Raw genomic sequence first — 12,649 nt, 5'->3', positions numbered from 1 at the left:
CTTTAGGAATTTAGGAAAGATAGACTCAAATGAGTCTTGCAGACATCATGAAGCTGAAATCATTAACTTCACATGATGAACTGCTTTTTAAAAATTCCTTTCAGGCCTTTTAACACTTCAGAAATTCCTAAAGATTCATTCCCTCAATTTGCGAGGTTTATGTATGAGTCCAATCTAATAAAATATTTAATAAAAATATTGAACAGAAAAATACGATGAAAATTAAAAAAAGTTCAAATAAAGAAAATGAATAAATACATAAAGTTCAAATAATTGAGTTACAGGTTTTCAAACATGAAAGACAGTTATAATCACATTGCAAATTAACTCATAAACTATAGAATAATCTACTTAATTTGAAAATCACACTAAAATCTTCTACAAACAGAGGTGGATTATGGGATTGGGATTCCCCCAAGTTAAGGATAACATGACCCATCATGTTAGCTAAATTCAGACTATTGCATTGAACTCAAACAGTAGGGTTTCATTTCATTCTTGTATCACACTCAATCAACATTAAAGGAGAAATAAATAAATAAATCATAACCCATCATCAAGAAACACAAAAATCAACAACATAGAACTCCAAGCAATAACCAAACACTAATAAAAACTGATTAATAAATTTAAAGCATCGTACACTCGATCCAGTATATCCATTAATCCTTACCAAATTAATTAAAATATTTTAAGAAATTTGACAATCATTAACTTAGCTAAAGCCCTAAAAAAAATATGTAAAATTACATGTGTACTTATTTTAGAAAACTAGCACATTATTATATTCTGTTTATTTTGTGTATTGTAAAAATATTTTTAAAAAAATTTAATATTTTTTTTAAATTAATATTTTTTTTAGTATTTTTATATCATTTTAATGTACTAATATAAAAATAATTTTTAAAAAATAAAAAATATATTATTTTAATATATATAAAAAATATTTTAAAAAACAATTATAATAACAGTTTAAGCCGCCTTTAAATTTGCAAGAAACAACCATGCATAAAAACATCAATCCACCTCGTTCCGGGGACCATACAAAGAAAATGAAATGAAAGGTAAAAAATACAAGAGAAGAGACATGACATCATCAAAATCATTTTATGACCCAACTGCCCTAGATTACTCTTGCTTTATAAATTTAGATTTTTTCTAATTATCCTTTTCTTTTATTTCTGTATTGATCTTAGATATTATATATATATATATATATATTTGGCATATGATTGAAAAGGACATGATATTTAAATTCTTGTTTTAGGATATAGGACTCAACTATCATTTTCGAACATGCTTAGACTTATGAGTTGTTTTCTATAAGTTTATTATTGTATTTTTTTTTTTCTTTCAGGGTTTTGCATGGAATATTTAGACATGATATTTATATTTTTTTTTTTGGATTTAGAACTCAATGATAAGATAACAAATCAATTTGATCAGATGCTCAAGACTGCTCGAATAAGAGTATAAAGATACTTGCTAGGTGTTTGAAAGTGTGGTTGTTATTTTTTTTAAAGTATTTTTTCTCTTGAAAACTACATCAAAGTAATTTTTTTTTTAAATTTATTTTTGATATTAACACATTAAAATGATTTGATAATATTAAAAAATATTAATTGAAGAAAAAAAAATTAAATTTTTTCAAAAATATTTTTAAAACATAAAAACAAATAGAGTAACATGTACATGCAAAACCAAATCTATGTGTTTACAAGGCTTTTGTGGAGAATTTGTGTTGAGGAGCAGTTGGAGGGGAATATTTTTCTAAGTATGGTAGAGAAGATAGAGAGAGGCAAGATAGTTTAATCATTGATTAATTTAAGAAAGTTCAATCTAGAAATTAACAGTCATTTTTAATGGAGATTTAGGAATAAAGTATTTTCATGGATATTTGGTTTGCTGATTGTGAAAGGATGATGAAATGAGTAGTTGAAATTAGAGTTAATGAGAAGCTTATTTTTAGAGGATAGGTGTTTCAAGATGATCGGGTTGAACAAGGTAGGTTAATGGGGTGATTGTCGAAACCTATTATTAGAGATATAAGTTTGTTTAATTTTATGTTTTTAAAATATATTTTTTAAAAAATTAATTTTTTTCTTTAAATTAATTTTTTATATATTCAGATCATTTTTATATGCTAATATCAAAAAATAATTTTTTTAAAATAAAAAAATTATTTTAATACATTTTCAAATGAAAAACATTTTGAAAAACAACCATTATCACATTTTTAAACATCTCATAATAGACATGTCAATGACGAGTAAACTTAATGATACATGAAAACTAGCACCAAAAGCTAAGATATTGTTATGGAATAGTTTTTAGACGGTATTTGGGAACGTGGTTCAAATCATATTTTTCAAGGATTTGATTATTTTTGTTTAAAATTATTTTTTTATATTTTCATATTTTTTTGATGTATTACTATCAAAAAAAATATATTTTTAAATATTATTTTGATATATCTTTAAATAAAAAACATTTTAAACTATAATTATTACCCATTTAAATACACAGAAGTTTGAAATACCACTACCCAGCACAAAGCTATTGTAGATAAACATTGTATGAACATGAAAGTGATATGGTGATGATGTTTCTCCACAAATAGAGGTTTCCAACTGTCACTTGCAACAAGCAACAAGCTTCAACCCAAGAATTATATATGGCTATTACCATATTTTAAAGAAGGTAAATATTGATGAAGAAATTTTTTAAGTTTGTTTATTTTTTGTATTTTAAAAATATTTTAAAAAAAAATTAATTTTTTTAATTTTTTTATTAACTTTAAATTAACATGTTTTTAGTGTTTTCAAATTATTTTGATGTGCTGATATCAAAAATAATTTTTTAAAAATAAAAAAATATCATTGATATATATTTTAACATGAAAAATTATTTAAAAAGTAACCATAGCTACATTGCCAAACAAACTAGACTAAAATCCACTTTGAGAATTATTTTTAAGTCATTTTGTAATTATGATATTTGAAAATATCCCAGATTATCTATGTTTTAAAACTTAGCCTTTCTAAATATTTTTTTTTTCAATATTAATTTTAGATTTGGTCATGATGTTCTTACTCTCGTATAGCCCATGATCGATGATGGTAGACTATTTAAATTTTTATTTTAGGGTTTAAAACTCATTTATCAATTTCGGGAATATTTAAATTTAAAGTTTAAACCTGTAGTTTTCTCTCCAATTTAATTATTACTGTGTCCTTTCGAAAGATTTTACGTGCAGTAAACCCTATTCTCACGCTATATACTGCGAGGAAGGTTTAACTTTAACCAACGGAGAAAAGTAGATAAGAACACACCGCCATTGTAACTTATGATGCAGGCCACAATAAATTTTGGTGTTAATTAACTCTCGCTCGACTAATTCTCATTTGAGTTTAGTTATTGAAAGCTACAATTAATTAATGTTTTAACGTTTCAGGGAAAATGTGATTGCTTGCAATTGTTTAAATTTCAGCTCGTCAAGTCGGTCTAAAACTTTGTTAATTGGAGATTGAAACCGAAACGGGTTTAAAAAAAATATAAAAAAAGTTAAAATCTAGGTGATTCGGCTGAATTGGTGACTTGGCTAGCGCGACAAGATCCAATTAAAAATTCAATTGCAATCCGTTGATTATTTTTTTGTAACCAAAACATCGCTATTTTGATTTATGAAAAATATTGGAGTTGACTCGAGTGACTCGATCAAAACCCAATACCTAAACAAAACCTGTAACGCGAGTTTTATACTAGGTCGATCATTGGACTGGGTTTAAAAACTCTGCATACCATGACATAATTAAGTTAGAGAAATAAATTTCATTGATATATTGCTATTTAAATAACAAACATTCATCAACTTTTCCTTTGAAAATATATATTTTCCAAATCACATTGGCATTGTCCTCACCGAAGATGCCTGTTGTTGATCTTGCACAACATTTTCATCCTCATTTCCTTTTATTTTATTGAGTTGTTTTGATTTTTTGTTTTGAGTTATAGATTTGATTTGTTAATTCAAGTTAACTCAATTTATTATTTTTTTTTTTAATTATTCTATAATTATTATTTATATTTTTTGTTTTATATTATTAAATTTATTAGATTCAATCAAATTAATGATTTAGTTCTCAAATTTTTCTTATTTTTTAAAAATATTTTCAATATCTTAGCATTGATTTTTATGTTAAAAAAAAAATCTAGCTAGACCAAGCATAGCTAGCAGCATAAGTTAACAGAAACGTGATTATGTGCTCCAAAAAAATAGACAGAGAGCCAAGAACATCAAAACCATAGCAAGTTAAAAATCATTTTTATTTTTTATTTTTATTTTTTTAATTTCATAATTTAATATTAAATTAATTAAAAATTAAACTTTATATTCTTTTAATTTTCCAATTTCATAACCTGTAATAAAATTATCTCAATTTCATAATCCAAGTTGTAGTTTCACAAATTTATAAGGAAAGTTTTTTAATTTTTTAATTTAATTTAATATATATATATATATATTTTTTTTAATTTTATCTTAAACTAAAAAAAAATCTTTTTTTTTATTTTTTATTTTTATCAGTCCTTTGCTGCTAGCTTTGGGACATGGAGATTCACAATTTTAGAAAAGACACCTCCAAAGTCCGAGTATTTGGTCCGACTAATCAAAACATGCATTTACAAGTAGCCGAAGCAAAACTTGTCTCACCCGCTCCAATCTTCAGGCTATCTGAATTGGAATTTAGCAACCTGAGCTCCAGTAATGCACCAACAATTATTCCAAAAATCACAATTACTAGCCATGGCAGTAAAGTAACCTAACAATTTTCTTTGACAAATAGGCAGTCGTCTCTGCCTATCTTTTTTCTCTACTTCTTCTTCTTCTTCTAGGGTCCTCATTCATTCGATGGAAACTAGACCCTGGATGTATATTGCAAAATCAAATCAATTCTGTTTGAGGTTTCTTCAGAAAGCCTGTCAGCTGGGAGCCTGAATCATCTTCTCAGAGATGCCTTGCCTTGCTATCATGTTCTTGATCATGTGTCCTTGCCTCGAAATAGCTTCCATTGCATTCGCCAGATGCACACAAGCAGTTTCCTGACGTCCCAAAACAACTGTGTCAAAATGATCAGGAAGTGGCACAACTTCCTTGAATTCACCATCTGATATATCTAATGCAACAATTACATACACTTTTTTAGACGCAATTTCTTGCATCCCCAACCAGAGAGCAGCCCCATTGCAGAATATCCCTTGATAAGCCTCTACAGAGGTAGTAGCATTACCGATATCAGGAACTTTTCTCCATGTTTTAGTTTCCACTAACAATGGTGCACCACCAAGTGCATCTATGAAAAAGACACGGACGCCGCTTCAGCATTAGATCATGATTTCTGTCTTCAGCTACTTGATTTAAGTGGTTGCTATGACGAGGCAGCAACTAAAGCAACAGCACAGGCTAGCGCTTATTGGACTCAAGCTACACCAAACCTGGACGAATTCCTCACTTCTGATGCTGTTGATTATTATCTTGAACACGGAGTTTGCGATTCCAGCCCTACCAATTGGTCAGGGTCATTTTCTCAAATGCTGCTAGAAGCACCTACATGCCTGATTCAAGAAAAAGAGATTCATATGGATTCAAATCCTTCCCTCGTGGAGAGAAACTATTGATAGCATGTTTTTTTCTCTCTGCTTTCTTTTTTCTATTTTTCACTTCATTACAGTCTTTTCTTCATTGACCTGACCACAGGCTGTTCGTATCTTCTTTTCTTCAAGATTTGGAATGGCCTAACATCTACTTACTAGGTTAAGAAGCCTAGCCCAAAGAGAGAAACCATCTATTTACTAGGTTTTCGAACCCATGAAATATAGTTATATGAGTAAGAAGAACATGTGGAAATCCATGCTTTGGAGAAAAAAAAAGAAGAAGACCGTTGGAGAACGCGCGTAATGTTCAGAAATCCATGCTTTGTATCCAATCCGTCTTAACTTAGGATTAACTGACATTGTTCATCAAAATCTTTTTATATTCAGTCAATCCGTTCCAGTTTCGGACTAACACCAACGTTTTCTTTATGCCATTATTTTGTTAATCAATCAGTCAATCTGCTTTGTTTCCTCTATCTTGTTTCAATCTCCATTGTTGATCAATAATGAATCATATCATTCTCCTGCAATCCCAACAATTTTTTGCCCCTCCATACCCTATTTTGGTTTATCCTCCGCCCCCCCTTCACTACTGTGCTCGACCGCCTCTTCCCTACTGTCCTCAACCCCCACTATTATGTCCCTATGGTATTCGCTGGAACAAACCCCCTCCTGGCTTTGTTAAACTCAACACTGACGCCAGTTATAAAAACATTTCTTCAAAATCCTCTATTGCTGGTGTCTGCAGGGATGAACATGGAATATGGCTGTTTGGTTTCTCTTGCAGAGTCAAATCTGAATCTGCCTTTGAAGCTGAGTTGCTGGCTGTTCGAGAAGCATTAAAGTTGGCTTGGGATAAAGGGCTCAAAAAGGTTATTTTGGAATCTGATTCAGAGACCGTGGTCAAAAGAATTCGAAATCAAGTTATCCGCCAACCAAAGAATCAGTTTGAGGCTGTCATCTTAGAATGTCAAGCGTATGTAAATCAAGATTGGGATTGTTTCATCCAGCATACTTTGAGAGAAGGCAACTTTGCAGCTGATGCATTAACAAAGATAGGAATTTCTGAATCGTTTGATTTGCACGTTTGGAAACACCCTCCAGAATCATTATCCTTGATTCTGTTGGCTGATAAGATGGGCATGGAAATTCCCCGACATGGTGCTTTGAATCAAAATCAGCTAGGTTATTTGAAAGTCCTGAAACGGGAATTGTTGCAGAGAAACCTCCACTGGCACTAATCATGAGGTTCACGTCTTGATGGTGCTTGCTTGAACCTGTACATTGAGAGAGTTCTAGGATTATGAGTTTAAGTTGTTGTATTGTTTAAGGAAACTTGTACAGATCATTCATATTTGTATGAATCACTAGTACAGGTTATTCAAATTAGCACGACTCTAGATCAATTAAAATGTTTTTCTTTTCCCCATACAATCGATTCATTTACTTTCTTTTATATTATTCTGTGTTGATGTTTGTTTGCTCGAATGTTGTAAGTTTAAGTTATTCCATCTTTAGGAAATCTTGGTCTAAAACAAATGTTCTTCTTGCCTCGTAGTTAAGGATGCTTGCCTGAAACCTTTTCTTAGATTTGTAGATTTGCAAAAACCACTATTCAAAATCAAACCTAAGAAAGGATGTTATATGTTCTGCAAAATTCTTCTACGTAGTCTTCTCTCGGGGGTAATTTAGAACATACCTGCACAACTATATATATATAAAAGCAAAACTAATAAAAGTGTGTGTGAATATTTTCATTCCAGCACACTAGTAACTTCTCATCGTGTAACTTGGCAAATTGAGGATCGGAGATTGATGACCACCATGACTTGCACACACACTTGAATTTTGCAAGGGACTTGCCTGGTAAGAAGGTGGAAATGTAAAAAAATGATGTCTCGAGGGAGTTTGGACATGTCTATTCAACCTGATGTTGGTTTCTTTAGCAACTCTTCCAGAAAAATGCATTTTAAGATTAAATAATGAAAGTATTACTAAGAAATAGTTTTCATCTTTTAATTAGAAGCTTCACTTTTCTTATGAATATACTGTTTCCTCATTGACCTGGTCATGTTTCGAGAGGGAAGGGGTAAACTGAAACCGCAAGAGTAGAATAAAGCCATTTGACTTCTTCTCGTACAAATGAGCTCTTCCATTGCCGTCCCTTTCAACGATCAAGCGTTAGACTAATATGAGATGATTGGCTGATAGAGTAGATATCGATAGAACATTCTATCAGTAAAACTGTTAAATGTAGCAGTGAGGTAGCAGGTATATTTCAATTTACAGACACAACAACCTTAGAAAAGGGAAACATGTGGATATAGAAACTGGCAAGCTAAGATCCCCAAACAACAGGCCTCATGTATATTGAAATGTTTGTACAGCCATGCTGAAGCTGGGATATTTTTCTCCTTATTGTGTCGGGATTCAGGCTCGTGTTCTGCAATATATATCTTCATAGCCATCACATTCACGTTCAAGGTCTCTACAGTGAGGTCTGGTTGAGAGGAGGATTATATATCCGGTACTTACATCTATTGCAGAGCCATATGCACCAGACAGGCACGAAACTAATATAATTCACTGTAAAACCAAGTGGCTAACTACAACACATAGTAGCCAGGCAATCAATCAGCATTGCATGCACTAGAAGAAACAGTGTTCTGAAATTAACCTATAAAAGAGGACATAAATGTAACAAAAACAAAAAGGAATTAGAAGAAAAGGTCTGGTTCTTAACTTTATTTCATTGGATCATATTCTTGAGAGTCTAGATTCTGATATTAGCATAGTGAAACCAGACTTTCTGTATAAATTGCCGAATCATAAAATGGATCACCATCATTCTCTACCTTTAATAACTTTCTTGCATCTTCTACTGGGTGGTACAGTGTCAATTTCCCAGGACATCCACGATTGTCTACCAGAACTTCACCTTTCTTTGTCAACCACATCTCTGTTGAATAACAATCTAGATATAGTTTGTCAACTGGGAAGGCAAACAGTCTTTTCCAAGATGTCTCGACACCGTATTCACTTGCTAACCATGCTTCAAAACAGCTTCCAGATGGTTTTAGTTGGCCTAAAACACATAAGCAATTTCCTGAGATGCTCAAAAATGCTGTATAAAAATGATTTGGAAGTGGCACAGCCTCCATGAATTTCTCTTCTTCTATATCAAATGGAACAATAACATCCAAATCATGAGCGGCGCCACCTTCTTGCTTCCCTAACCAAAGCAGAGCTCCATTCCAAAATACTCCTTCATAGCGACCTCCCAAGGTGATACCAGAAAGGCTGCCTTGAACTGTTCTCCATGTATTGGTTTTCAATGTGAAGACTTCAACCATAATTTGATCAGAGCCAGTGGCAGTAGCTGAAGAGGCAATTACCATTTTGTAATCATCAGTGGAGGAATCATAACCAAGTCCAGTCGAGAAATCTTTGTTCAGAAAAGAACTTGGTCCTGGCAATTTCTTGGACTCTCTAGTTGATGGATTCCATAAGACCACGTTATCAACTTCATCAAGTATACATACTATGCCATCACAAGATCCCAGAAATAATCCAACGGCAAAGGAGTCATTATGACTCTCTGCGTTAGGATAAGGAAGCTTCACTAATGCATTGCCATTATCACCATCGCTAGCTGCTTCAAAGTCTACAGAATAAAGAGGATCAGTAGCAACGAGGAGCCTTTGACGGTTCATGTTCTCGTCTTCATAGGCCCTTTTGAGATGCAACTTGGCAAATTGAGGATCGGAGATCAATGACCGCCATGATCTGCACACACACTTGAATCTTATAAGGGACTTGGCTGGTAAATAGGTGAGAATATCAACAATGATTTCTTGTGGGAGTCTTGACATGGCTATTCAACTTGATTTTGGTTTTCTTACAGTTGTTTGAGGATGATTCATCTAGAATAATGAAAGCATTATTAAGCAATGGTTTTCAGCTATATTTGAAGTAGAAGTTTGACCTTTTCCATAAGTAAAAAACAATTGACTTGACCTATGAATGAACCAGTCAATAGTCATGGCCTTCTTGTAGTTCTAGATTCAGGCTTGTAGTTAGTTGAATAGGTCATCGGACCCAGGATTAATAATAATAATAATAATAATATGTAGGGTGAAATTTAATTAGTCAATTTTAAATTTATTTTTAAAAAAATTATTAGTTTGAGATTTATAAATTTTAGGATCATTGAAGACTCACATAGTTATTAACTTCAGGATCTGTGGGATTAATCAAGGTGCGTGCAAGCTGATTCGGACTATCACGTTAATAATAAAAAAAATAAACCTTGAGAGCTGTAGCTTAACTGGTCAGGTTCTGAGTTTGCTCTCTAGAGTTTATCAGTTCGAGCCTTATAAATTTTAAGGCCACTGGAGATTTACATAATCATTAATTTTAGAACATATAAAATTAATTGAAGTACGTTCAAGTTAATCCGAACAATTATATTAATTAAAATAACAACAACAACGGAAGGAAGTTTCTGCTCCATTTTATTTCTGCAACAGTTCAGTCAGAAAATTACAAGATTAGAGAACTGGAATCTAGAAGGTCATCATGGAAAGGGAGCTGGTGTACTGCCATTATTTTTTTGTTGTTATTACATAGTTTGTGTAGGTGTTTGAAGCAGTCAAAACTCAACGGGTCCAATTATATATATTTTATACAAAAGGAAATGGAATTTCAAAGGTTCTCGCTAAACTATTTTTTAGGAGAGTTTACTTTTATACCGTGGAAGAAACACTGTTCTGGTTCAATACTGTCATGCTACATCGGCTACAATTAATGAAAAAACCAGAAGTATCTTGGATTCAATTTTATTGATTGTATTGGAAGATTATGTAATAACTAGTTAGAAGTTTTTCTATAGGTCAATTTTTTTCTAATATAAAAAATATTTAGGTGATATTAATAATTAAAAAAAAAATTAATTTTGGATAACTAAAAGAGACCATATACACTATTAGAGCATTGATCCAGAAAACAAACTAAATAAAATATTATAAAATGATTTAATTTAAATTTTTTAAAAAGTTAAATTTAATAAAAAAAACAAAATAATCCATGTCATTTTTCAAATTACTAAGAAATCTTATAAAAAAAAATTTAATTTTTAATTAAATAAATATCGAATGAAAAAATGGGTATGAATTGACCCGCTGACCCAAATGTCAGAACACCAACTCGAAAAGCTAACCAAATAAAATACTATGAAGCGAGCATTTAATGCTTACATTCAATCAATTAATTTAATTTAATTAAAAAATAAATTTTATTTTAAAAAAAACTAAATTTATTAAAGACCAAACAAATTCTTAGTGAACTTTCTAATCTTGAGTCAATATTTTAAATTTGTAACCTATTAAATCATAAATTTATGTTCAATCAAGAAGCTTAATACCCAATAAATTTAAATATTAATGGATAAATTTAAAAAACAAAATAATCAATTTTAAAATATTTTCAAAAAAAAAATAAAACATTAATAATTAAATTTCATAGGAAAAATACTCAACCGTCCTCAAACTCTCATTTAGCCCTAGATTACTCTTGCTTTATAAATTTAGATTTTTCTAATTATCATTTTCTTTTATTTATGTATTGATCTTAGATTTTATTATATATATATATTTGGCATATGATTGAAAAGGACATGATATTTAAATTCTTGTTTTAGGATATAGGTACTCAACTATCATTTTCGAACATGCTTAGACTTATGAGTTGTTTTCTATAGTTTATTATTGTATTTTTTTTTCTTTCAGGGTTTTGCATGGAATATTTAGACATGATATTTAAATTTTTTTTTTTGGATTTAGAACTCAATGATAAGATAACAAATCAATTTGATCAGATGCTCAAGACTGCTCGAATAAGAGTATAAAGAGACTTGCTAAGTGTTTGAAAGTGTAGTTGTTGTTGTTTTTTAAAGTATTTTTTTCTTGAAACTACATCAAATTATTTTTTAAAAAATTTATTTTTGAATATTAACACATTAAAATGATTTGATAATATTAAAAAATATTAATCTGAAGAAAAAAAAAATTAAATTTTTTCAAAAATATTTTTTAAAAACACAAAACACAAAAAAAATAGAGTAACATGTACATGCAAAACCAAATCTATGTGTTTACAAGGCTTTTGTGGAGAATTTGTGTTGAGGAGCAGTTGGAGGGGAATATTTTTCTAAGTATGGTAGAGAAGATAGAGAGAGGCAAGATAGTTTAATCATTGATTAATTTAAGAAAGTTCAATCTAGAAATTGACAGTCATTTTTAATGGAGATTTAGGAATAAAGTATTTCATGGACATTTGGCTTGCTGATTGTGAAAGGATGATGAAATGAGTGGTTGAAATTAGAGTTAATGAGAAGCTTATTTTTAGAGGATAGGTGTTTAAGATGGGTTGAACAAGGTAGGTTAATGGGGTGATTGTCGAACCTATTATTAGAGATATAAGTTTGTTTAATTTTATGTTTTTAAAATATATTTTTTAAAAATATATATTTTTTTAAATTAATATTTTTTTATATATTCAGATCATTTTTATATGCTAATATCAAAAATAATTTTTAAAAAATAAAAAAAATTATTTTAATGCATTTTCAAATGAAGAATATTTTGAAAAACAACCATTATCACATTTTCAAACATCTCATAATAGACATGTCAAAGACGAGTAAACTTAATGATACATGAAAACTAGCACCAAAAGCTAAGATATTGTTATGGAATAGTTGTAGGCGGTATTTGGGAACGTGGTTCAAATCATATTTTTAAAGGATTTGATTATTTTTGTTTAAAATTATTTTTTTATATTTTCATATTGTTTTGATGTATTAATATTAAAATATATATTTTTTTAAATATTATTTTGATATATCTTTAAATAAAAAACACTTTAAACTATAATTATTATCACCCTTTTAAATACACAGAAGTTTGAAATACCACTACCCAGCACAAAGCTATTGTAG

At 30.2% G+C, this 12,649-nt stretch overlaps 1 protein-coding gene across 1 annotated transcript; it reads right to left on the bottom strand.

The window, feature by feature from the left end:
• Positions 1 to 7,889: 7,889 nt before the first annotated feature.
• Positions 7,890 to 9,610, bottom strand: LOC118048699 (F-box/kelch-repeat protein At3g06240). The gene has a single exon (XM_035058486.2). The coding sequence runs from the start codon at positions 9,522 to 9,524 to the stop codon at positions 8,439 to 8,441; it is 1,086 nt and encodes a 361-aa protein (XP_034914377.1). The 5' UTR covers positions 9,525 to 9,610; the 3' UTR covers positions 7,890 to 8,438.
• Positions 9,611 to 12,649: the final 3,039 nt, after the last annotated feature.

This window comes from Populus alba, chromosome 17 (genome assembly GCF_005239225.2).
Source record: "Populus alba chromosome 17, ASM523922v2, whole genome shotgun sequence".
Lineage (NCBI taxonomy): Eukaryota > Viridiplantae > Streptophyta > Magnoliopsida > Malpighiales > Salicaceae > Populus > Populus alba.
The sequence above is the reverse complement of the archived record's forward strand: the minus strand, read 5'-3'. Positions and strand labels throughout refer to the sequence as shown.

Excerpts from the sequence above, each read along its gene's own strand:
- LOC118048699 (XM_035058486.2), bottom strand. The coding sequence starts at position 9,524 with ATGTCAAGACTCCCACAAGAAATCATTGTTGATATTCTCACCTATTTA.